The 26944-nt window shown below is 41.7% G+C and overlaps 1 protein-coding gene across 1 annotated transcript in view; it reads left to right on the top strand.

Annotated features, from left to right (window-relative positions):
* NVL (nuclear VCP like) overlaps positions 1-26944 on the top strand; it is a 55139-nt gene that overhangs the window by 4328 nt on the left and 23867 nt on the right. The window contains exons 3-17 of the mRNA XM_053912526.1: positions 98-150; positions 239-338; positions 3731-3788; positions 4496-4768; positions 6772-6904; positions 7114-7190; positions 7712-7846; positions 9473-9574; positions 12099-12216; positions 13256-13400; positions 15377-15626; positions 17089-17307; positions 18082-18186; positions 21745-21807; positions 25708-25827. Coding sequence (XP_053768501.1) covers positions 98-150; positions 239-338; positions 3731-3788; positions 4496-4768; positions 6772-6904; positions 7114-7190; positions 7712-7846; positions 9473-9574; positions 12099-12216; positions 13256-13400; positions 15377-15626; positions 17089-17307; positions 18082-18186; positions 21745-21807; positions 25708-25827 — 1951 coding nt within the window. The remainder of the gene's footprint in view (positions 1-97; positions 151-238; positions 339-3730; positions 3789-4495; positions 4769-6771; positions 6905-7113; positions 7191-7711; positions 7847-9472; positions 9575-12098; positions 12217-13255; positions 13401-15376; positions 15627-17088; positions 17308-18081; positions 18187-21744; positions 21808-25707; positions 25828-26944) is intronic.

Here is a 26944-nt window from a genome sequence, read left to right as displayed (position 1 = left end):
AGGTTTATGGTCAGTGAGCATGCGATGACATAATTATGTATTTGTGCAAATCTGTGTGGGGAAGACCACTGTTCTAAACTCCTGTTATGTTTTCCAGTGTAGACTATGGTCGGAGAAAAAGAAATGCTTTTCGGATTCAGGTGGAAAGAGGTGAGTCCATTAGTTAGAGCCGAGTAATTACTAATAATGTTATAGGAGGAATGGTTTTAGCTCATGACATTTTTTCTGTTTGTTTCAGTATTTAGCGTAATTAGTAGTGAGAAGGAACATAAGGACCTAAAAGAATTAGAAGATGAACATCTGGCAAAAAGAGCAAGACAAGGCGAAGAGGATAATGAGTAAGGATCACAAAAGGGAGGGTTTTTCCTAACACACGCACCTGGTCACGTTACATTCCTACTTGTGAGAGTGTCAGTGGCTCTTCACCGCCCATGAGGCGCTGCATAGCACTTCCTAACCTCTCCAGTCCTTAACTTCAGACACAGGAGTGCTCGCTTTCCCCAGAGAAGTCCCATTCTTTCATTGTGCAGCTTTCTGTAGCTGGAATGTTCATTTCTCTTTCAGACTCCCACTCAGCATTCAAGAGTCAGCTTTCAAAATGCTGTTGTTACCTTTGTTAGGCCGCCTTAGGCTCTTTTCTTAGTGTTTCCTTAACTCCTGCTTATAGATACTTATGATGACATTCATCATATTATATGGTTTTGAGATTACTTATTTACATTTTGCATTACCAACAGAACTGTCTTACTATCTTTGTTTTTCTCTGCCCTAATACAATGCCAGATACTTAAAAAGGTATCAGTTAATTTTAAGAAATAATAATATTAAGTTTTTTGTGAATTTATTGCAGTATAACTATACAGCTTGTTAAGTTTTGACATATGTATATCAGATTAAACCATCACCATAAGCAAGATACGGAACATTTCCATCAATCCCACAAGTTTTTTTTGTGTCTTTGCAATACGTTTCTCCCTCTGCCCCCATTCCCAGACAGCCATTGATTAGCTTTCTGTCACTAGATAGTTGGTTTGCATTTTTATAGAAGTTTCTATGGATGGCAACATACAATATATGCTTTTAAAATACAGAGTCTTTCAACTTAGCATAATGATTTTGAGATTTATCAATGCTGTGTTATCAACAGTTTATTGCTTTTGATTGCTGAGAACGTATGACCATGCCGTGATTTTTTAATCCATTTTTCCACTGATGGACAGTTGGGTTGTTTCCACTTTTTGGCCATTCCAAAGAAAGCTGCTATGAATGCTCATGTCCAAGACTTATGTGGAGAATGTTTTCACTTCCCCTGGTAACTGTCTAGGTGTGGGATTGCTGCGTCATACGGTCACAGCATATTTAACTTTCTAAGAAACTGGCAAACTCTCCCGAAGAATTTGTACCATTTTCCGTCCCCCTGCGGTGTGTGGTCAGTCTTTGCTCTTAGGTAGACTTGCGCCGTAACTGTGATGCTGACTGCAGTTTTTTTACGGACCTCGACCCTTTACCAGATTAAAGACCTCTCCTGATGTTCCTAGATTGCTGAGAATTTTTTATCATGAATAAGTATTACATTTGTCAAATGCTTTTTATGCTTTTATTGAAAGATTTGGTTATGGCTTTCTCCCTTTATTCTATTAATTTGGTATATTACATAGATTTTTGAGTGTTTAGCTCATGTTGCTTTCCGGGGATAAACCCTAACTGGTCCTGATATATTATCCTTTTTACTATTATTGAATTCTATTTGCTGATCTTTTTCTGTAGATGTTTGTGTTTATATTCATTTTGGTCTGTTTTTTTTTCTTTTTGCAATGTCTGTGTCAAGTTTTAAGGTTATACTGGCCTCATATATTGGAAAATGTTTTTGTCTGTACTTGATGAAGAATGTTTGTTTTGGGGGTCAGGGATTTATGGTTTTGGGCTCGTTTGGAGCTGCCACTGCGTTAGTGTGCACTCCACCAGCTCGGTGGGAAGAGTGCGCTTCTCTGCCCCTCGCAGTCCTGTTACACGGTGTCAGTGTGCACTCCACCAGCTCTGTGGGAAGAGTGTGCTTCTCTGCACCCTCGCAGTCCTGTTACACGGCGTTAGTGTGCACTCCACCAGCTCGGTGGGAAGAGTGCGCTTCTCTGCACCCTCGCAGTCCTGTTACACGGCGTTAGTGTGCACTCCACCAGCTCGGTGGGAAGAGTGCGCTTCTCTGCCCCTCACAGTCCTGTTACACGGTGTCAGTGTGCACTCCACCAGCTCTGTGGGAAGAGTGCGCTTCTCTGCACCCTCGCAGTCCTGTTACACGGCGTTAGTGTGCACTCCACCAGCTCGGTGGGAAGAGTGCGCTTCTCTGCACCCTCGCAGTCCTGTTACACGGCGTTAGTGTGCACTCCACCAGCTCGGTGGGAAGAGTGCGCTTCTCTGCACCCTCGAAGTCCTGTTACACTACTGTTTCGTCTTCGCCACTTACATAGGCAAAATTGGATCATATTGTTCTTATTTGTGATTTTTCAGTAACTAATGATTTTCCTTTTACTGTTTAATGTTTGCTTTTTGAATTGCTTGCCTATGGGTTTGTCTTTCATTTGAGAAGTATTTGAATTTTCCTTATTAGTTGTCAGAGGTCTTTGTATAAAATAGCTCCTCTTTTTATATGTACTGCAAATGCTTGCCCCATTTTGCCATTTGCCTTTTTGTTTATAACGTCTTTTGATTAGAGAAGTTCTGCACCGTTACTTGGTCACATCTGTCGGCCTTTTCCTTTAAGGTTTTGCGGATGATGCCCGCGTAGATCTCTGTCACGGAGCACATGGAGTAATTGATTGCTTGTACTTTTTTCTTGTTCCTTCATGGTATTACCTTTATCTCCTCAGTCTATTTGTAATTAATTATACTTCTCTGGTATGAATTGTAGGGCAAAAACACTTGTTCCCAAATAGTTGAGTAATCCACCTTCTTTACATTGAAAAGAAATGCCCCAAATTATGTTAATTGAATTTAATGAATAGAAAAAGAATTCACGTCTTAATTATAGAAGAGGGTCATAGCGTTCATGTCAACCTTTATACTTAGGAAAACCCTTTTTATACTCAATTATTTGCTAGAGAAACAACAATAAACTTCAAGTAACAGTTTTATAGTTACTTGAAGTTATTAGATATCAACTCTTGGTTATGAAGAACTGATGCATTCTCAGTTTGCAGTTACTAGGATTTACCTTTGGTTTTTGTCCTCCTGAACATACTCGTAAAAGTTACGTTTGTTTGCATGGCTTGGTCGTGTTGAACTTGAGAACTTTTTACTCCGTACTTAATTGTGACTTGCTGGAGTATTTCCGCCCTGGTGTCCGATATTCCTAAAGGAGCGCTCGGATTGGATGGGAATTAGCATTTCACTTTTTTTTTTAATTGCTAAGCTACAGGAAACTGCATTTTATTAATAAGCATTTTCTGTGTAGTAAGGACTTTGCAGACTGTCCTTTAATCTTCTCATAATTCAGTGAGTTACGCATTATTATCTCCGTTTTTTAGATAAGGAAGCTGAGGCTCAGAGAGATTAGTAGAAGCTCGTAACTGGTAAGGCTGGATTTTAAATCCAGGTTTTCCTGATTCCAAAGCCTGCACTCTTCACCACCACCACATTCTCCTTCAGTATGCAGCATTTTCTTGTTTTAGGTAGTAAATTTTTTAGGATGTGAGAGAAAAGCCTTTAAAATGTTTCTTCTCCTCTTTTTACTGAGGTATTCTGAAAGCTATTCAGATGATGATTCAAATATGGAAGATTACCCAGATCCACAGGTGAGCCAGACCATTAATGGAGACTTTGAGTATCTTCATCAGTAAACAGTTGAATGCTTCCTGTGTACAGTGTTTGTGAACTCATGTTAACCATTTCCCATGTTTGTGTTTATTATAGCCTATTACACAGGGAAAAGGGGAAGGGAATGGCCAGAAATCAGGGCAGACATCAACAGAAAGGGGAATTCATAGTAAAAATGATGAAAAGGATACATTTTTTAACCAAAGAGTTAGCATTGCCAATAAATAGACTTGGATTAAAGGGAAGCATGTGAAAAATACATAAAATTATTTGTAACTTGCTCTCTATTTTTTCCCCACTGGTGATTCAGTTTTTGGGTCTGCCAGCACTCACGATGGTACTCATTTATATGTGGTCTAGTTTTATTGATGGGGTAGTAGTAACTCTCACTGACTGACTACCAGCTCATGTTCATACTTCTGTTATATTTTTTAAAAGCGACCATTCATGCTGGGTTTTATTTAACTGCCAATTATGAATTAGTACCTTAACTTGGGGGGGGGGGGGATGCAGGTTTTTGGACAGTAAGGGTTTGCGTTTGAGTCATCTCCTTGCAAACACCTATTTTTCTGACTCTAAATGTTAGGAGCTGTTAGAAGCGAAATGTAGAAAACTTACTAATGTAGGCAGTCAAACTTGATGAGTACCTGTTGAGTAACTTACGCTGAAATCGTGTTTCTGCCAGTTGGCAAATCACATGAACAGTTCGCTGCTCTCCTTGTATCGGAAAGGAAATCCTGACTCTGTTTCAAGTACGCGTGAGATGGAGCAGAGAGAGACCAGTGTTTCAGCACCACCGACATCTTCCAAAACTGGCTCCCCTCCTTTGAAGGCCCCTGCCAGAGGTTCCGAAGGAGGATGGTTTATTGACAAAACTCCAGGTGGAAAGAAAGACAGTTTTTTCCTGGACCTACCAGCGGAGAAAAGTAATAATAAGAAGCCAATATCTGAGATAGAGGTATTTTCGTAGTGAAATTTTAGCCCCATGTGGAGTACTTTATAGTCTTTTCATTGAATGTTGTATTAAGCAGGTTCTTGTGTTAAACAGAAGACATGGGAACTTGAAATACCCGGGCAGTTTCATCTCTCCGCACTGTTGCCATCATTTCCATCCTGGACCACACCTCTACTCTTTCTTTTTTCTCTTTAAACAAGTAGACCTTCTTTTCTTTATTACAGTTTAGAACGCCTCCACTCTTTCTTGCCTTAACTATTGAAATAACCTTCCAGCTGGAGTTTACTTCCACTCTTGTTCCCCCACTTATTCTTCACCCAGAGACCTTTCTTATGAGTTAAGTCAGACAATTATCGTTCTCATATTAAAAACCCTCCAGTGGCTTCAGTTGGCCTAAAATCAAAGCTCTTGAAATTGCCAGGGAAGCCCTCTGTGACTTGGCGGCCCCGCTGTCTCTTGGTCTCACCCACAGCCCTCCTCCCCCACATCCCAGCTCCGCTTCAGAGACGGTGACCCCTCGCCATTCCTAGAACACACCAGGCACCCTCGCACTTGGGGCATCTGCACTTGTTCCTTCTGCCCAGACGCTCCCAGTCCTGTAGGTCCCTCGTCATTTCTTCACAGCTCTTTATGTGCCATCTTTCCAGAGAGGCCCTTTCCGACCTGTGCTCTGTTTCCTAACCCTGCTGCGGTCCTTTTTTTAAGTCCTTGTAACCCCCTGACTTGGGTCACTGTTTAGTTGGCTTTTGTCTGTCTCTCTCCACTAGAATATGTGCTCCAAGAGAGCAGGGACTTTGTAATGTGTCCTGGCTGGAATGTGTCTAGCATGCAGTCATCAGTTGGTTTGTTGAATTAGTGCCTAATGAACTTTCTGAGATGCATTTGCTAGTGTGAGTTAAAGAATTACTACTCTGGGGTTGTGTCACAGAAAGTTGATGGTTTTAGGAAGTAGGGAAGATAGCTTTCAAACCAGCAATGTGGTTTATTTTTACTTTAGGGAATAGCTTAAGGGATCCTACATATTGGATATACTATGAGAATATATAGAATAAGTAGATGCCCAGTTTTTTTAACCTTTAAAGAATAGTGAAGCTTGATGAATTACCACATGCTGAGTGCACTGGGCATCATTCATAACTGCTGCTTTTTAATGCCTGGCAGAATGAGAGGGGATTTAAACTGACCTGCCCCACAGTAGACTGGCTGCGTCTGCTCCAGGGCTTACTGTCCAGTGTGGTGAGTGCTGGCCACATGTGGCTACTGAGCACTGGAAATTTGGCTAGTGCAAGTGAGGAACTGGATTTAAATTTAAAAACTAAAGTCGACTCAGTTCTTGACAATTCACTTCTAAGTATGTTTGGGACAACTTGGGTTAGCGAATCTGCTCTTTCAGCTCTAAATTTTCTGAAACATTAATACAAGTCAAGTAGTTCCCATGAAAATTTAGTGTCTAACTTGAAATATGTTATAAGCATAAAGTGCACATTGGTCTTTGAGGACTTACTACAAAAACAACGTAAAACATCTTGTTAATTTTTTATACTGACTACATATTGAAATGATACTGCTTTGAAGATATTTGGTTAAATAAAATAGATTATGAAATTATTTTTCTTTTTCTAATTTTTTAAAATATTTATTTATTTTTTGAGAGGAGGGGAAAGAGGGAGAAAGAGGGAGGGAAGCATTGATGGGTTGCCTCTTGCACACCCCCAACTGGGGACCTGGCCTGCAACCCAGGCATGTGCTGTGACTGAGAACCAGACCAGCAACCCTATGGTCCACAGGCCCACACTCAATCCACTGAGCCACACCAGCCAGGGCGCTTTTTTTTTTACTGAGGCTGCTAGAATGCATAAATTTACATATGTGGTGCACATTGTATTTCTCTTGGACATTGAGTCTCTAAGTGGTTTACATGAACGGAGATTTTTGATTTGCCAGAACCTTTCCCCTTTTGAATTATTAATGGGCCTTTTCTGAATCTCTTTGCTTTAATCATCCAGGATTCAAAAGAGTCTTCTCTTCTGGAGAGTAATAAGAAAAGGAAGGGCAGGTTAAAGAACAAAGGAGGCAAAAGGAAGAAAGAAGATCTTCAGGAAGTAGATGGAGAAATAGAAGCTGTCCTGCAAAGGAAAGGTGAGATGCAGGTCTTGTGGGTGATGGGTCGTGTTTGCTTTGAGGGAGCAATCACTCTTCCAAGCTGATTTGCTGGAGGGACCTTCTGTGTGCAGACATTTATTAGAAAACGTTTCAGTATCTAGTGGACCTTTGTTATTTAAGAATTGTTAAATATGAGTTACTACTGCATCACTGATCTTTTCACTTCCTCCCTTTCCGGTCACCAGCTAATACCATAAGACTAGAATTCCAGATCTCCAACGTGAAGTTTGAAGATGTTGGAGGCAATGACACGACGTTAAAGGTTATTCAAATTCAGAATTTTACTTCCAGTGGGTATATTGCTAATCAGTTAGGAACACCAAGCCTACCTCTTTGTTTCTGATAGGAACCGGTATAGAAAAAGGGACTGGGATGGTGAGAAGGGCAGACCTAACTTGGACCCTTCAGGGTTTTGAGGGATAAAAGAAGCATAATAGCTTCAACTTTGTTACCACTTTAATTATGGTGTTCATAGATAAATGCTTTGTAATTGACATTATTTAAAAATAGTAGTAATAGTGGATCCTACTTATTTTTAGTGTCTACTGTATTCCAGTTACCATGCTAGTTGCATGCAGGGTAGGCATTAGGAAGTGGAAACTCAGGGATGTTACTGCTGAATCGCTGGAGTCACATAGTGGGCACCAGAGCTGGAGTTCAAGCTCAGGTCTAAGTCTAAAGTCTGTACTCTTTGCTGCTCCAGAGAATAAGGACATTTCATTCAACGTTGATTCTTTCTCTCCTGGGCTGAGAAAGACATCTTCGCTGTTTATTCCCCGCTAGGAAGTCTGCAAGATGCTCATACACATGCGTCACCCGGAGGTCTACCAGCACCTGGGCGTCATCCCCCCTCGGGGCGTCCTCCTCCACGGACCGCCGGGCTGCGGGAAGACGCTGCTTGCACAGGCAATTGCTGGGGTGAGGTTTGCTGACCCTTGGTTGCTTTTGTTATTTTTGTCGCTATTTGTTGTTTTTTCTTTGATCAACTTTGATCAACTTTGATCAACCAGATTTGTCATATTTTCAAGAGGACTGGTCCCTTCTTCTTCTTCTTCTTTTTTTTACCTCTTTTCATGCTGCTGTTCCTGAGATGCTTTTGTTTTTCAAAGGTACCCAGTCATTTTCATGGCAAGGGTTGGGTGGGAAGCACAATCATAGAGCTGTGAACAACCTCCCCCCCTCTTTTTTTTTTAACACATTTACATTTTATGTTTTAGCTGCCTCCCTTTCTCTTGAAGCCAGTGGTGCTAAAGAGCAGTGAAATAAGAAAACTACAGATTTTTTTTTTAGAGAGCTAAATTTATTCAAAATTTTCATTCGGGATCATGGTTTTATACTTTTTAGGGTTAAAATAGCCTTTCCAAAATAGGTACTCTCTTGGCAAAATAAAAGTTAGCAATCTTGTTTGAGTCCCATCAGATTTTTCAGAAACCGTATAGGAGGTAAAATGCAAAATGCCCGAGTACTTGCACTTGGAGGAAAGGGTGCTCTGCGGCTCGCTAATAGATCAGTGCTCCAAGAAACAAAAGCCTTTACGCAGGAGAACTTGATGGATTTGCTTCGTTTGCGCATTTGTTGGATAAATCTGTCATGTGACTGCTGCACGCCAGACGCTGAGATCCGCGATAAGTGCCCAAACCCAGTTTCTATCTCTGAGGAGCTTTTCAGTCTGAAGTGAGAGACAGACATGAAACAGGCACCCGTACAAATAAATGCCTGCGCAGTTGCAGTTGTGGTGAGTTGTAGTGAGACAGAAGGAGTGCGGGGCGCCGAGTGATCTCCACGGGGACACTCATGTGAAGGGTCGGCGTCAGAGAAAGTATGGCTGCCGAGGCGGAATTTCAGGAAGGCCAGAAGAGTGAGTAGGGTTTAGGCAGCTTGTCGCCGTTGGTGTGAGAGACAGTGGTGGTTTCTCTTTACTCACAGCGCTGCCTCCTCTGGCTGGCAACTGGCTGCTTCCTGGGTTCAGGGTAGAGAGGTGCTGGCAGCGTGTTTAGGGCACAGCTGTGCCACAGCCCCTGCTGTTCCTCGCTGACAGGTCAGTTTGTTTTGGCTCAGTTCTAGTGGGGGGACACGTCCCTCGAGAGTCAAGGCCCTTCATTCAGAAGCCATGATAACGGAGGTTTATAGTAAAGTAAAACCACGTGGAAGATAATTGTCGATGTGTTTGAGTAAAACCATAGGTTTTTAAATAAAGTTTTTTATCAGACCAACACAAAGAGATGTTCCTCAGGAAGCTAGTCATTTTTAAAGTGTAATTTTGAGCCCTGGTTCATGTGGCTCAGTGGATTGAGTGCCGACCTGTGAACCAAAAGGTTGCTGGTTCAATTCCCAGTCAAGGCACATGCCTGAGTTGTGGGCCAGGTCCCCAGTAGGGGGCGAGTGAGAGGCAACCAATCAATGTTTCTCTCCCTCTCTTTCGCCCTCCTTTCCCTCTCTTTGAAGATAAGTAAATAAAGTCTTTAAAATATAATTTTGGGAGGAAATAAGGAAGGAAGAAGGGAAGTTAAAAATTCGGCCATTCTTTTACACATTTGTGCACAGGAACTTGACCTTCCAATTCTGAAAGTAGCTGCCACGGAGATTGTGTCTGGAGTTTCTGGAGAATCTGAACAGAAGCTGAGAGGACTGTTCGAGCAAGCTGTGGTGAGTCAGCCAGTGACTGATGTCGGGTTGTCATGTTGCGCAGGGTTACAGTGAGGATCGTGTTTTCTCTAGTGCTGCTGTTCGTTACCACGCACTGGCCCTTCTTTCCTAAACGTGGCGATTTGCTACCCATGATGACTAAACATTTAAAGTAGATCTCATGGTATAGACCACTGGATAAAGTAATATGTTTCACCTGAAACCAAACACAGACATAAGGACTTCTGGTGAGAAGTTCGGGGCTGTCACTCCCAGTAGTGTCTATTGAAAATAGATTGTCCTTGTGATAATTCCTTTTACTTTTACTTTCCACAATGTAGGTTTCCCAGACACTTGTGAGCAGTGTGAAAACTTCTGATATTAGAATTGTCACATTATGAAAGCAGCCATAGCAAAGCCAGGATAAACTCTTCTCTATTTGCATAATTGAAGCTGTGAAAAGAAAATTCTGTTATCAGAGAAACTACAGCTTGGGTTTTATCCTAGTTATAATTCATGTTACTGAATTTGGATGTTTAAGAACTTCTGAGGAAGATGAGCTTTGTGTCCATTAAAGTTTTCTCTTCAGTATGGTGTCCTGGATAATTGTCTCTGCTTTCACGTCTGAAGCATAGGTTCAAATCCTTGTACCACCACATGCTAACTGTGTCATCTCAGACAAGAGATTTAACCACTCTAACCCCTAGTTTTCGTACTAGAAACTAGGTTAATAGTACTACTCAAATCCCATGGGATGCTTGAAAGTATTAAAGGAGAGGATTCTTCCAGAACCTTCTGTGTAGTGCCCAGCACACAGCAAATGCCTGTAAACATTAAGACGCTTGGGTGTCACCAGCCACCACAGTGGTTAAAAGCTACAAATGGGGGGGAGTGTAACTTTACGTCGTTATTTGTACCCAGAATATAGAGGGGCTGGTGACAATGGCTGGTGCAGCTGCTGGAAGCTGATACGAAATTAGAAGAGAACTTGTATTTTAGCAGGAAATATATTTTAAAACAGCAAGAATATAGAATCTGCCTGCTTAGTTTGATGCGTGGAAAATACAAGATGCAGGAAAGGATGGGAAGGGTCCTTAACTGTGCGAAGCAAAGCTGAACTCTTTCAGGTGTTACCTGTTTTCAAAAATGAGCTAGTAGATGAGCAGTGAAGTTTGTGTTTATGGTAAACACAATGATGAATGAAGATAAGAGAGACAAATACATCTTTAGGTTGTGTGGTTCTCTCTCTGACCCGTACTGAACTTACTCTTACTCTTTTCTTCCTTTTTTCCTCATGCAGTTTTTCACGCCATTGATACATACTGTTGTGCTTGTTTTCTGAGACCTTCAGTCTCTAGAACTTTTCTCTTGTAACTGGGGCACACACCCAGCAGTTGTACTCTGAACATTGTCGTGAGGGGGGTTGGGGGAGAGCCAGCTAGTGGTCGGCCACGTCTTGTCCTCTAGATTGCAGTGGTCCCAGGTTCGGAGTCGGAGCCAGGCCGGGGTCGGACCCTTGGCATCCTCAGTGTCACTCCTGGTCACTGGATGGCTAAGCGTGAGCTGCACTTCCTAGATACTTTCATTTAAAGTTTTTATCTGAACTGATCTGTATCTTTTTTCCTTGTTTTTATTGTGGTAAATGTGTTTACTCTATCATTTTAAACATTTTAAAGTGTACAGTTCTGTGGCACTGAGTACACTTACATTGTTGTGTAACCACGGTGTGAAGCTCTCCCCATTAAACATTGACTTCCCATTCCCCCCCCACCCCCCGACAGCCCCCGACAGCCACCACTCTGTTTTCTGCCCCTGTGAGTCTGACTAGTCCAGGCGGTCAGTGCTCGTGTTCTGTGCTAACTGACCCTGCCTAGGCTCTGTCTGGCTTATGTTTTTAAAAAGACTGAAGATGATCATGTCTGGGAACTTGACTGTCTTCCCTTACCCAGTGTGATCTGCAGAATAAGCCCCTCGTGGTGTCGGTGTGGGGAGGGGATCAAGGTCTTGGGATGGATGGTGATGGCTGCGCAGCATAATGCCATTAAATTGTCGCTTAAAATGGTTAAAGTGCTAAGTATTATGTGTATTTTACCACAATGAAAAATAAGTTAGAGCCTCTGGTGCTTTCTAAATTCCTCTTCTGGCGGATTCTAGGGAAAAGCTTGGATATTTCTATGTTGGTAGGAACACTAACTTTTGTAGTGAGCTTAGGTTTTCTAATTTAAAGTTTATAAATGTATACTTTATATTTCATAGCATGGCAAATATGCCTTATTACAAAAGAATTTTGGTAGATTTATCATCACGAAACATGCATCGATGAGAAGACAATAAATGTGTTATCCCATATGGAGTCTCTTTTAAGGATCTTTTGTTAAGTCAGATAAAAATCAGAGGTAATACATTGTGAACTGCCTTTTTCAGGGTTATGGTTTTGGTGAATGGTCCTTGAACTTGTAAGATTTAAGAAAATTTGTATAGTTAACTATGCTGCAGTATGGGAAATAAATTTGTGATTGTCTTTTTGTGCTATTTTTATTTCTAGTCAAATGCACCCTGTATCCTTTTTATTGATGAAATTGATGCCATTACCCCCAAGAGAGAAGTTGCTTCTAAAGATATGGAACGAAGAATTGTAGCTCAGCTCCTAACCTGCATGGACGGTCAGTGTAAAGTAACAAATTCTCTTTGAGATAATAATTGTCTCTGTTTTTAATAGTGTAAGTAATAGATAAAGATATAAAACATACAAATAGAAAAAAACTCAGAGTGAAAAACAGAAATCTTTTTTCTTTCATAAAAGACTACATCATTAGTGTTCCTGCCTTCACTCATCTCTCACCTAATAATGTCATCAAATCTCAACAAACACTTTTCCTTTTTATTCCTCTTTACTTTGTTCAAAATTATTATTAGAATTATCTTTTCACAACACAAATCTTAAAATCTTATCAGAAACTATCTCGTGGCTCCCTGTTGGCCCAGCAGTATCCTCTGAGCTCCTGACATGGTGTGAGCGCACCTAACCAGCATCTTCTCCCTTGGAAGGGAACATGTGCTTCCTCTCCTTGCTGGTCTGTCCTGGTGCAACGGGGGACTGGATTTTTGTGAAAACCGCTCTGAGTCCCCTAGTCCGTCTGCTTCTAAAAATGTATCTGTGGATTAAGCCAGAGCCACTGAAGACTGTGCTATAGCCGCCCCCACTCCCCCAACCCCCATTTCTATTCACACCGTGAGTCTGTTTGGAGACACACCTTCTGCCCAGCCCAGACTCCCTGCTCTCGGACCTCGTCCCTGGTGCCGTCACTCCTACTGTCACTCCTACCGTGCAGAACTCCATTCCCTGTAACTCTGCATGCTAGTGTCCTGTCCCTGTGGGCTGGCCTGTCACCTCCTCCGTCAGCTCTCCATGGTTCCTCTTCCATGAGGCCGCTGTGGTGCTCCGTCGACACCTGTGACGGTGCAGACAGTTGTGCGTCACAAAACCTGTCTTCCGTGTTTCTCGGCAGGTGGTGAGCTGCTTGAGGACAGTTTGTGCTTACCTTCCTCACGTAGGCATTCAGTAAACATTAGTTATGTGTGTGCACACTGCTTTCAGAGTGTGATATTGTCTCTCTCATCACCTGAATGACAGTGCAAGCAGCACTGTCCTCAGGGTCCAGAGTCTTTTTCGCCGCTCACCCTGTGTCCGGGTCTTACCAGATCTCAACAGTGTGGCTGCCACAGCTCGGGTCCTCGTCATTGGGGCTACAAACCGGCCAGACTCGTTAGACCCTGCTCTGCGACGCGCAGGAAGGTTTGACCGGGAAATATGCCTTGGCATCCCGGACGAAGCCTCCAGGGAAAGGTACACTCTTTCAGGGTGACGGGCGTCTGTGAGCCACTCTGCCATCTGAGCCGAATGCTTTGAAATTGAGGGGCGGGAAACACACGGAGCTTCTTGTCCCCCATCCCTCTCTCTGTCTGTCTGTCTGTCTCTCTCTCTCTGTCTCTCTCTCTCTCTCTCTCTCTCTCTCTCTCTCTCTCTCTCTCTCTGTGGTGCCAGTTAAATTGATTTGGAAAGGGAAAAAGCCACATTAAATTAATGCTTTAAGAAAATAATTTTTTCATAGGTAGGGTAATTGTTTTGTACTGTTTTCTCAGTAGTAATAATGGACTTACACGTCCTTCCTCATCTGTCCAGTCTTATTGACAATGGCTTGCATTTTTCAGTGTGGCTGGTCAGCCTAGGGAGAGTGTCTAGAGTACAGAATAGCGCAGTTGACATGTAGGTTAACTCTGACTCCCAAACTTTAACCTGTTGCACTAACCTGCCTGGGACCACGGTTCTGAGAAAAATAACTAAATGGCAGCCAGAGTTGAAACCTGGGTTTTACTGTAGAACCAGCCTTTCCTATTGACTGATGTTGAATGTCAGCAGAGCAAAGAAATGTCCACCAGCATGTCAGTAACTAAAACTATCTCAGGGCGCACTGTTTAGGAGTAGAAATCCAGTGAAGAAATGCTTTGAAATACTGTGTATATAATGGTTTTTTGGCCAAAGTTAATAGCATAAAATTGGTGTATGTGATCGGCAGCAACTTTGAGGAAAAATAGTACATAGTGAAAGGAAATAGTCGGGGGGCAGTGAAGAAGGGGAGACTTCCTGAGTGCAGGAACAGGTGGTCAGAGGCGCTGCAGGAAGGAGAAAGGTTAGGAAGGAACATGTGTCACCCTTTCTTCCTCCTTGTACTAATGTGGCTTCAGCTTTTGACTGGTTGGCAGTTTCTTCTTCAGCTACTGTATTCGTAGTCATCTGCATGTCTGTTAATTGCATTCGCGCATGTTCAGGTTTGCGTACTGACTTGTTTATAGCTGCTGCAAAATGTTATCTGACATTGAAACTGTTTGCGTTTACTCAGCAAACATGTATTGGGCATACTGTGTTTGTGCCATTCTGATAGGTGATACGAGGAATAGAGAGAATTACAAGTCCTTGCCTTTAAGATGCTTCCAGTACAGGACGGCCGTGTTCTTTAGCCCTTTGTTTAACTGCCAAGCTGGTAGACGCGGGGGAGCCCATCACCCCTGCCAGACAAGATCCTTTGTCATCTGTCCTTTGTGCTGTCACCAACCAAGTCTTTAACGGGCTTTTGTAGAGGGCCATATTTTGAAAAAAATTCCGGCCTACAGAAAAGTTGAAAGAATAATACAATAAATGGCTATATGCATTTCAGCTAAGTTTACACTTGTTAACATGTTTACTGTCACTCTCTACGTAAAAACATACATGTATTTGTGATTTGTGTTTGTGCACTTTTTTTTGCCGAGCCATTTGAAGGATAGTTGAAGATATCCTAACACTACCCCTAAATACTTCTGTGTAACTGTTTTACTATTTTTTGAAGAAGTAACTGTTCTAATATGAAATTAGATATTGAAGTATATATCAGTATAACTTTCTGTAATGAATACAATTAATGGTTTGAGTTTGGAGCCTTTTATTTCTGGTAAATGTCTATTTAGTCTACTCTAAAAGTATCACATAAACCACTTATTTACTCTGTAATACTAGAAAATTCTTAAAGGAGGGCTAGTTTAAAAAAAATCTATTTTTATTCCTTGTAACATTTAACACAGTTCATAGCAAAGCAGGTACTTACTACTTAGAGGAATAAAGTGGGCTATGTAATAGTGATTTAGCATTTGTTGAATGAGTGAGCCATTTGATCTTACACTGGGCCCATTTTAATACCACTGACAGGGACCGAGGACTTCAAATAAATGTGACTTGTTTTTGCTAGTATTTTAGGAATCTGAGTTTTTTCCCTGTCTCTTCTACAGAATACTTCAGACTCTGTGCAGAAAGCTAAGGCTTCCTGGAATGTCTGATTTCCGGCACTTAGCACACCTCACGCCAGGCTTCGTCGGCGCGGATCTGATGGCTCTGTGCCGCGAGGCAGCCGTGTGTGCGGTCAACCGGGTCTTAATGCAGCTGCAGGACGCGCCGAGGAGCGACCCGGAGCGGCAGGGCCAGCCGCTTGAAGGGGGCCAGGAAGAGAGCACGGGCACTGAGCCCACGCATAACACACAGGTGCCGTCTGCACAGTTACCTCACACTGTTCTTGAACGTTCTTTGTTTTTGTTGTCTTATGTTCAGGCAAGCGTCAGTGTGGTTGAGGTTTATGATTTCTTGTTTTATCTTTAGCGTAATTATCACTTACACCCAGAACGTTTGTAATTTCAAAATCCCAAGTTGTTTTCTTACATTTTTTGGTTTATCCTGAATAAATTGAATTTACAATACTGATTATGAAATTCTAGAGCAGGCAGGGGCTGGCAAACTATGGCCCACCTGCCTGCCACCTGTTTTTGTAAATGAAAGTTATACTGGAGCACAGCTGTGCTCACTAATTTACATACTGTCTATTTCTGCTTTCACCTTTTATGGCAGAATTCACAACGGAGTCCAACAGCAGGGACATGGGGCCCACACTCTATGGGAGGTTTGCCAACTCCTGTTGGCACATTGGGCGTTCAGTGCTGTTTCCTGGTTACCTTCTGGCTAGGTGGGCTAGAAAGTGCTGACGCTGCAGTGCCCTCGTCCCTAGCTGCAGACGGCTCTGCGGGACAGTCCTGTGAATGTGAGAGGGGTGATCATCAGTCCAAGGTCAATGTTAGAAGTTTGAGTTTGGTAAATCATGAGAACTCAAAATAGCATTTATACAGCATTTGATAGTGTGCGCAGGGAGCGTCTGCATATTTTAGAGTTTGATCCATGTAACTTTGTCAAGAAAATATCGTTACTTTCCTCGTTTTATAATCGAAGAACCTAAGGTTAAGAGATTATGACTTGGCCCAGAGCCGTACCCCCTGTACTTTCCAGAGCAGGAGCTTAGATCTGGGTCTTTGGTTTTCAAAGTACTTGTTTCTCTTACTCATTTGGAACCACTCCTATACCTGTTAAGAGTGATAATAAACTTACTCCTTTTATAATGTTGCATATGAATTAGGATTTTATGAATTGAAGTATTCAGAGTTACTCTTCATACCTGTCCTTTCATATTCTTCACAGGGCAAGAAATCTGCCTTTGAAGTTCAAGGCTCAGTAGAGCCAGGATAATTGTCAGCTCTCTGTTTAGTTCATAAGCCATTGGGGAACCATATTATGAAGTTTTATTGCCATCAGAGAAACTTTGTTTTAATTCCATCCAAATTCAGCTGCTTCTTAAATATGTATAAATGAAAAATGGAAAAAACGGAAATAATGTGGTTGTTGAAATGAAGCTGTGCCAACTGCTTACATTTGCTACAGCCAGGCGTAATGTGGGATATGAAAAGCATTCTTCTCTGTTGAAGTGTAACTCGTGTACCTAAGCAAATGGTCGGTTTAGAATAAAATTAACATCTTGTGGTAGTGGATAAAATTATTAAAATACATCGAAGTTCACAGTAGCTTACAGAAATACTGCAGTAATAATTTTTAAAAGTAAAAAAGGTAACGTTTTGACAAACTCTGTGCTTTTTCTTTTTTCCTCTCAATTGCTCCCGTTCAGGATGAATTGCAGAGTCTGCTGACGTTGCTAAGAAACCAAGATCCCCTCTCAGAGGAGCAGCTGCAAGGGCTGTGCATTGAATTGAATGATTTCATTGTTGCTCTGTCCTCAGTCCAACCCTCTGCCAAAAGGGAAGGCTTTGTCACTGTCCCTAATGTGACATGGGCAGATATTGGTGCCCTGGAAGACGTTAGGGATGAGCTCACCATGGCGATATTGGTAGGTTTATCTGCAGCTCAATGCCGCTGGCCCGTGTCGTGGGTCGGCAGTCATGCCTGTGTGCTAGGTTGCATGTCTGGTTGACTTGACTGTGAATTTTCTTGTACATGCTCAGCTGTGTAATTGCTAAGCCCCCAACAATGGTTATCATCCTTCTGGGATCCATTTTGGACTTGCTCGTTTGGTCGGGCTTGAATTCTGTGACAGTAAGTAAAAATCAAAGTTTAGGTTTCACCCAAGACCACCTTGTTCAAGGAATACTTTCTGAACTCAATCACACTTATGACGGTCAAAACAGTTGAATGATGCCGTGGAACTTTGGATTTCTGTTTGCTCTTTCCACCTGACCGATCGTTCCTGGGTTCGTTAACGAAGTGTGATCAGAGGTGTGCCACTGTTGAGTGAGAAGATACAGGGCGGGTGTGTGGAGCGGGGTCTCTGGCTTTTGGTTTTGTAGAGTGCTGCTGCTTCTGGTTTCTTAAAGAGGGGCATTGCCTGCAATTTCTGTAACTAGACATTTAGATAATTTTTTTGAAAAACCTTTATGTTTAAAATGTTTTCAGAACTTACATTTAACTGTGGATCACTCAAGTGCAGGGACTTTTTTGTCTGTATCAGCATGTGCCTCATGCCTGGGGTGAGCACTTTGTGCCAGGCGCTGTTCGTGTCTCTGGGCCTCGTGGTCTGTGCTGAAAATCCGTATCGGGGGGTAATTTGAACATGCAGCAGAGAAGCCCAAATGTAACGGGTCTCTGTTGGGATTGTGCTTTCCAGGCACCAGTACGTAACCCAGAGCAGTTCCAGGCTCTTGGATTGGTGACTCCGGCCGGAGTGCTTCTTGCTGGTCCTCCTGGCTGCGGGAAAACTCTGCTGGCGAAGGTATGGTGTGAGTTCAGCTGTGTGTGTTTTCATTTCTTATTGTCAGTTGGATAATAGGAATTTAACTCTGAATATTACAGTGGCATTTGCACATAATTTTTAGTAGAAGTTCATTTTAGTAAGATTAACTGTTTTCTTCAGGAAACTTTCCCGCTTTTTTTCTTATTTTTCCCTGCCCCTCCCACCCATTCCCTGGTAACCACCATCTTACTACCTGGTTCTTACATATTTGACTTTTTTAGGTTCCATATATAGGCGGTAGTCCTTGTCTGTCTTTGTTGGACTTCCCTTGCTTAGCATAATGTGCTTAGGCTCCATCCACATTGGCACAAGTGGAAGGCGATCCTCCTTTTTTGTGGCTGAATAATATTTCATTGTGTATGTGGAACACATCCTTTTTACCCATTTACTTATTGAAGGGTGTTTGGGTTGTTTTCATAAGTTGGTTAGTGTGAGTAACGTAGCAATAAACAGTGCACACATCTCGTCGAAATCCTGGTTTTGTTCCATTGGGTGTCTTTTTGGAAGAGTGGAATTGCTGGATTGTGTGGTACACCTATTTTTAATTTTTTGAGGAAACCCCACTGTATGCTATCCTGGTCAGATCAGTTTACACTCTGACCAGCAGTGTTCTCATACTAGGGTCCCCTTTCACCACGCCCTCGCCAGCACCTGTCTTCTCCTGTCTTTGTGGCGATGGCTGTTCTGACAGGGGTGAGGTGCTCTCTCCGGTTTTGATTTGCATTTCCCTCATGATTAGTGATGTAGAGCATCTTTTCATGTGTCTGTTGGCCAATTTGATGTCCTCTTTGGAAAACTGTCTATTTAGTTCTTTTGCCCCCCACTTTTATTTTAGTGACAAAAAGTACCTCATTGAAATTTTGGAAGAGAAAAATGTTTTAATCAACTATAACCCCATCAATTTTAACACAGCAACTATATTTTCTGCCTATTCTAGCTTTTAATGAACGTTAAGTTATAGTTTGTAGCTGGCTTTGTTTTTTGCTTTTTTAAAAAAAAATCCTTACCCGAGGATATGTTTATTGATTTTTAGAGAGAGGAGGGGCAGGGGGAGGAGAAACATTGATTGGTTTCCTCCCATATGTGCCCAGACTGGGGGGCTCTAACCAGCAACCTAGGTATGTGCCCTGATAAGGAATTAAACCCGCAACCTTCTCTCCAACTGCCAAAAATTTGGTACATCTCTGTTCGGTCAGGTTTCTGGTAGCCGTCCATTTGAAGCAAGGATTCATACCTAGGACTCCAGGGATGGACCTAATGGCTCACTGCATCCATGAGCCTGGGCTCGTGTAACATATTGTTACACGTATGTGTACTTTTTACAGGGGAGGGTTCCCAATTTGATCAGATTCTTCAAAAGCTGCATGACTATTTGCCGAAGAATCTAGAAATAATAGAAAATGTTCTTGAGTGGCAGAAGCAACATGTTACTATAGTAAAGTCATAGAACCACTTAATGGTCAGAACATGGCAACCGAGAACTGGATATAAAGATGTTTTGGCTGATCTTGGTTGTTTTGTTTATTCATAATGACAATAAAATAATACATTTTTAAACACTAGTACAGTAAGTGTAAATATAGCATAAAGTATAAGGAGCACAAAGTAAAGGCAGGTGACTACTGGAGCTAGCACACTGAAAACAGTGACTAATAAGAAGAAAACAGAAAAGGATAGTAAAAATCACTGAGTTGTCTGGAGCCATATAGTACGGAAGCAGATAGCGCCTGGCGGTGAGTTCAAGGTTCACAGTATTTCACTGGGAAGCCAAAGAAGATTTCTAATAACTTTAGGAACTATTGTGGTTTTAATGGGTTAAATCTTAGTTATATGGCATTTGGATGTTGAAAACTTTAATGTGGATGAGTCAGACTTCATTAGACGTGTATCCTGCCTCTCCTTTACTTAACAGTGTTGAGCAAGAGGCAGGAAGCTTGGGAACTTGGCAGCAAGAAAGAAAAGGTGGAGAGGTGGGGCACTCCTCCTGCTGAGAGCAGCCTTTGCCTGGCAGAGCATGCACTCATTCGTTTGTTCAGCAGGGTTTACTGAGCTACTTACTCTTGGCCAGCGGTTGTTTCAGGTGCTAGGATAAACTAACGAACCTATGCTAATGGAATTTATTGTCTGGAAGAGGCAGGCAGTAAACAAAAGCAGTAAAATTACAGATTCAGCTAAGTTCTAAAGGAGATAAACAGATTGTTGTGCTAGATTGATTGGGAGGACTGTTGTGGGTATGGCATTCAAGGGTATTTCAGAGTCCCAAAGAAGCAGCCAGCCACATAGAGAGGGAAAGGGGGTGCGTCTTCAGACAGAGGGAGCAGCAGTTGTGAAAATCCCTGAAGTGGGTGTGGAAGGGCCTGGTGAGTTCAAGAACCAGAGGAAGAGCCAGTGGCTGGACCAAAGAGAGACTGTCATGTCCCAAAATACAGGCTTGTGGTATTTCAAATTGTAATGGAAGGTAAATGAGAAATCAAGTAAAATGATATGACCTGATGTACATTTTTTAAAGAGTGCTCTGACCCCTGTGGAGATGGATTGGAGGGAAGCAAGAGTGAAAGGAGGCCAGTTCGGGATTTTGGGGGGTTTATTTGTTTGTTCATTTTTGCTTTTGCATGTCCAGGCGAGAGATGATGGTGCTCTGGATGAGGTGGTGGTATATATAGTAGAGAACCAGAATGTGTCCGGCTCACGTATATTTTAGCAGTAAGCTAATAGTGGGATTTGCCCGTGGATTGGGTGGCATGACCAGTCAAAGGATCAAGGGAGACACCGAGGTTTTGGCCTAGAAACTGTATGTACTGAGATGGACGGGAGAGAATTTGGGCTGTGGGTCTGGGGGGTGCTGGGAGAGCTTCAGGAGTCCTGCTTCGGAAGTGATAGATTTGAAATGTACCTGTAGGATCCAAACGGAGAGGCCGAGGAGTATGTGGACTGTGGGTGTGGAGCTCAGGTGTCAGGTTCTAAGAATAGGAAAGAACTCTGTTACCTGGTCACTTTGAATTTCTGAGACACCATATAGAGGTTTCATCTCTGCGTCCAGACTATGATTCTTGGATTCTTCTACACATACAGCCGTGTGTTCTCTGGCTTTGAACCATTATTAATTGCAGTTGAATCTTTATTAAAAATAGCTTGTTGATACTGACCCTGGGTAAAGACTTAAACTGGTGTGTTTGAGTTCAGGTGTGTAAGTGAATGCGTGGTTGCTTTCATTGGGCAAGACATTTCTTGCCCAGAGGTAATGATCTCTCACTAGAATTCCAAGCTAGGGCTACACATGTACACAGCACTCACGTAAACATTTTGTGTCACTTTCACCTGATTTCCGTCTTAGTCATTCTTAGAGAGTTTCAGGTTAACATTCTCTTTTTGTCCACTTCTGTTTTTCCCACGTGCCTCCTCTCCTGATGGGAAAGAGGCATCTATAAAAGTGGGGAAACAGAATAGAAGCCACAGAAGTTCCTGTGTTATCACATGTTGTTGTTATTATTTTATTGTATATTTATCTTATTTGTGTCTCCTGTTTCCTCTTACTAGGCTGTTGCAAATGAGTCTGGACTAAATTTCATATCTGTCAAGGGCCCTGAACTACTAAATATGGTGAGTTGTGACATCAGCTGCTGTTTAGATAAGGAAGGTGATGGTCATTCAAATTACAGGATAACATATCCTCAGATCTTTGAAACAATTGTCAAATTTTGGTAAAATTACCTCTGTAGGAGTGAAGAAATGGAGCCTTATTCAAATGTGTACTTAGTGTATATACTTTCTTAATTAAGTCTGGTAACTTCTGAGCCTCAATTTTCTCACCTGCAAAATGGAAGTAATCGTCATAATTAACACCTTAAATGTTTACTCTGTACCGTGTATTTGTCAAGCACTTCACATACATTATTCTGTAACACCCCTGCGAGATACGATTTACTGTTTCCTCTGATTCTCAGACGAGGAAACTTAAGTTTGCAGGGTTTAGATAACTGGGCCCAAGTCTGCCGGCGGCAGGCAGTAGAGCTGAGACTTGAGTCGGCTGTCTGATTCCTGGAGCTGCTTTCCTTGCCTCTAGTTGTGTGGCTCAGACGAGTTAAGTGTTACTAGTAAGTGAGAATACTCTGGGGGAAAGAAATCATTGAAGTGCTATATAAGGACTTCCTTCAGCATTTAAGCAATTTATATCTCAAATCTAAGAGACTGAATTTCCTACTTCCTAGTCATCCTTCTAAAAAGTAAAAATGCCATTCTGTAATGTATTCAAACAAAAATGAACTAAGAGTGGTATCATTTGTTTTAAAGGGGTTTTTAAAGTTATCTCCCCTCCCATTTTTTATTTACTTTTATGTTACTTTCCCCTAAAATAAGGGATTTATACTTATATTTCCTATCAGCTTTTCATGCACCTCTTTATTTTTCTTGCACTTTATTTTGGCTTTCAGCTGGAGGTGGCAATGGAAATGAGCCTTGGAAGGGAGGGGATTGATGGGGACAAGGCTGGCAAAGAAGCCTGTAGCCGGGTAGTGAAAGGCCTTCATACCAAGCTAGAGTTGGAAGGTCCTCTGGAAAATGTCAGAGACCTGATAGAGGCTTGCTTTAGGCAAGAGTGTAACTTTTTTAAAGAGTGCAGTGTTTACAAATTTTTATTATGAAATATTTCAAGCATAGAATTTGCGATGGGTAATACAATGAACCCCCATGTATCTGTCACCCAGCTTTAAAAGACAAAACCAAACCAATATATTTGAAGCCCCTTGCAAACCTTTCCTAACCATATTTCCCATTCTCTCCTCCATAGAATTACCATAGTTCTGAGTTTGGTGTTCATTAAAGCTGTGCACTTTTCTACACTTGAAATAATGAAATGTTTACAAATGAAATACAGTGTCTGGGATTTCCTTTCAAATAGGGAGAAAGAAAGTGGATATAGAGGAAGCAGCGGTGGTCACGAGTTGAGTTGATAATAACTAAAGCTAGGGGATGGGTATATTTGGAGTTCAGTATACTGTTATGTCTTCCGTTGTATGCTTAGAATTCTGTTATAAAAAATTAAGGAAAAACAAAAACACTTTTTATAAGTGGCATGTATTCTTTTGTAACAGTTACATTGTTACTTTTGTTCAACATTGTATGTGTAATATTTACCCTTGTTGATATGGTTACCTGTAGTTCATTGATTTTCTGTGTGATATTCCATTGAATGAATATAATTACACTTAAAAATCAGAATTTTTTTCTCGAATATTTAAGTTGAACATTATATACATATATCCTCGCACATATATGTGAGGTATTTCCCCCCTAGGGTATATGCTTAGGAGTAGAATTGCTATACCTTGTATATAGCATGTACACTTTCAAAAACATTAAGTATTGCCAACTTTTTAGCTGTGAACGAAAGTTCCCTTTGTTCCACATCCTCACCAGCTCTGGTGGGTCAGATTGGTGTATGAAATTTTGCCACTGCGACTGGCTTTCTGTTTTAGGGGTAGATGAGGGAGAGGCCTGTGGACGAGTCCAGAATGACTGTGGGAGGTCAGGAGATCTAACGAGAAGGACGGACATCCTGGGTTAGGAAGTACGTCTGCTCCCGGGTGTTTCGGATTTAAGGAACCCTTTGGAGGCGCCCAGCAGGCAGTAGGGGACGTGCGCCTGGGGTCAGTATCAACCCGATGGCACCTAAAGCCTTGGGATCCGATGGGGTCTGCTAGGATGACACGTGGCAGAGCACTGGAAGACACCAACAGTTCGGGCAAGGAGGAAACGCTGGCAAGCTTGACTGTCAGGAGGCAGGGAACGCCCGAGGCTTTCCCAGGCTGGAAACCTAGGGAAGATTGCTGCAGCCTTGTCAGTCTGACCAAAGAGGCTGAAAGAAACACAGTAGGACTTTGGACTTGGGGCTTGGATGGTCATTAGTGACTGTAGGGAGAATATTTTCAATAATAGTGTTTACAAAAGCCAGATTATGATTGAAACTGAATGGCAAATAAGGAATTAGAGATAAGTACAGGATCCTTATTTGAAGTATTTCTTAAAGGTCAAGATAGGGTTTTTGTTTGTTTCCTTATTTTTAATCACTTTTGTCTTTGTTCAGATTGATTTTAGTCTGTCCTTTGACACTAGGTTTGCCTTCCCCTAAATCATATTTCCTTCTACTTAGTCATTTGGGTTTGCTGTAATTGAAGTCCCTTTATTGGCTATTTTGATTACTCACTTCCATCCCTGTTTGAAACCCTCCCAGCCTACTGATATCTTTTCTTTCACAATAGCTACTGAGTATTTTGGTTCAGCATTCCAAGTATAATTTTTGCTGAATTAGGCTTTTTGGGAAACTAAGTGGGTTTGCTGTTTTGGACACTGCACAGGATGTTATGATCAGAGAAAATTCTGAAACGGTCACAACTTTGCTTTCCAAGGACTTTCCGATAGAATACAGGGAAGGCAGAAGAGCTCAAAAGTTGTAATAGCAGAAAGTGCTATAAGAACAAAGGTGAGAGTAATGGGAAGAAAGATTAATGGGGATCTTTTCGAATGCACCAACTATTTGGAGGTAGATTGGGAAAGGGTTCTTCAAGTAAGGGAGGGAAAATGAACAGAAGTACAAAGCGAAGGAGGATACATGTGAGGGAAAGACAGTTCATTCAAATGAGGAAACAAAAACACTTTAATCGCTGTAATCGCTGTCATCGGTGATGTAGTCTATTCCTTTATTACTTTATTACGACCATATAGTCATAAAGTAACATCAAAGATAGCTAATGATACTGGTGTCAATAGAAAGATGCTTTCAGATTCTGTTTCGCTTAGCGGTTGTATTACAGCAGAACTGCTGTGCTTAGTTAAACAGTTTGAGATTTTCCAAGAACAATTTCTTATGCCTAGGTAAAAGTGAAAACGCATTCTTCCATATCACTTTTTATTTTAAGTAGAGCTAATGTTAGAGTTGCTAGTGGCTTGCTGTGTTCCCTGACGGATGGTAATGTTCTGTGGTTTGATTAGCTGTGCGCAGGGGAGCTGTCGGACTGCAGCTGGCTCCGAGTGCCTCCTGTGGCGCCCGTGACGGCAGAGCTCTTCCTTCACAAGAGGACGTGTAGAAACGGCAGTAGAGCAGCAAAGTGTCTTGTTTTCATTTAAAGTGCTGTTGAATCAATGCAGATTGTTGCTGAGTATTTTATATGCATAAAGCTTAGGAGATCACTTCTAAAATAGAGGAGAATAGTCAGGGTTTTTTTACCTAGAGAAGACTTTACATTGCATTCGGTCTTCATTTTATAAATGAGGCGATTTATAAGCATAAGTAATAGCTAATTTTGTTAAGTTGAACCACATGCAAATGGCTGTTTTTATAGGTCAAAAATGGGCAAATAAATACCAGCAATTGCATGTGCTTCTACCCCCTACTTTTTGGACCCTGACATATAAAAGTCACTTAAAACTAGTTTTACTGTAATTTGGCGCAAACCCCAAAGTTGAACTGTCTCTCTGTTTTATTTCCTCTGTGTGTGTGCTTAGTACGTTGGTGAAAGTGAGCGTGCTGTGCGACAGGTCTTTCAGCGAGCCAAGAACTCAGCCCCCTGTGTGATCTTCTTTGATGAAGTGGATGCCTTATGCCCTCGAAGATCAGACCGAGAGGTTGGTATCATAAATTTGTGATTTACAGATTTTTTTAAGCACCACAAACTTTTTGTAAGTTCTTAGGAAGTTCATATAAAGTGTGAGTAGTTCTTGTAAAGTCATTCCTTGAGAACATTGAGACTCTTTACCTGAAGAAACCTAGTAATTTGAAATCAGGGCCAAGGGATAACAGTTGTACTTTTATTAACCTTTGTGTCTTTTTTTTTTTTTTTTAAGTATATTAGTTTGGTTGCACATTATCTGATTCACACAAATGAGTAGCTGGGAATGGAAATGATACTGATTTTGAATAGCCTGCCTTATTATCTTATCATTCTCTTCAGTTAAATGGGTTCTAAGGCAGGAGAAAATGTAATTTAAGACACGTACTCACAATAGGCTCAGGTGATATGCACTGACTCAGCACCATCACCCTCCAGGAAAGGTATAAAATTGGTCGGCATTGAATACCCCTCAAATTACTACACTGAGTCATAGTTCTAGAATTCCAGTACAGACAGTGCCCAGGAACAGCTGTTATCAGGAGTACTTCTATGTAAGAGTTGGAAGCATAGGGAAGTGTAATATAAAGATTATATAACCATTTTGAAGCAGATAGCAATGACTATTGAATAAGTACATTTATTACAAGATGACTAAGGAAGTGGTTATATTTCTTTTGTGATTTATTTTCAAGTAATCTGTTTATATGCTCTTAGGTAGTTAAACATTTATTCAGTGCTTTGTTTCATTTAAAATTTCCAGAAACATTCAAAAGTTGCAAAAACAGAACTTGACTGCTGTAAGTGTGACTCACATCAGAGCAATTTTGTTCCTTCATCCAGCAGTCATCAGTTCATCAGTATCGTCATAGAATATCCTTATTACAGTCTCGTCTGATAGTGATGCCGGTGCCCAGGGCAGAGGTCCTTCTGTCCCCTTCCAGCTGTCGTATCCCAGGATCCCTTGTGCACTCTAGAGCAAAACACTATGTGCTCTCCAGCCGACTGGGGCATGGTATGCTCTGGAGTTTACTCTTTGCCACAAACAAATCCTTCATTTGTTGACAGCCCCTTCCATGGCTTTGCACCTCTCTGTTATCAACCGGTGATTTGAGTGTGGAGGGCTGCATGCT

The sequence above is a fragment of the Desmodus rotundus genome, chromosome 10, assembly GCF_022682495.2.
Source record: "Desmodus rotundus isolate HL8 chromosome 10, HLdesRot8A.1, whole genome shotgun sequence".
Taxonomy (NCBI): domain Eukaryota; kingdom Metazoa; phylum Chordata; class Mammalia; order Chiroptera; family Phyllostomidae; genus Desmodus; species Desmodus rotundus.
The sequence above is the reverse complement of the archived record's forward strand: the minus strand, read 5'-3'. Positions and strand labels throughout refer to the sequence as shown.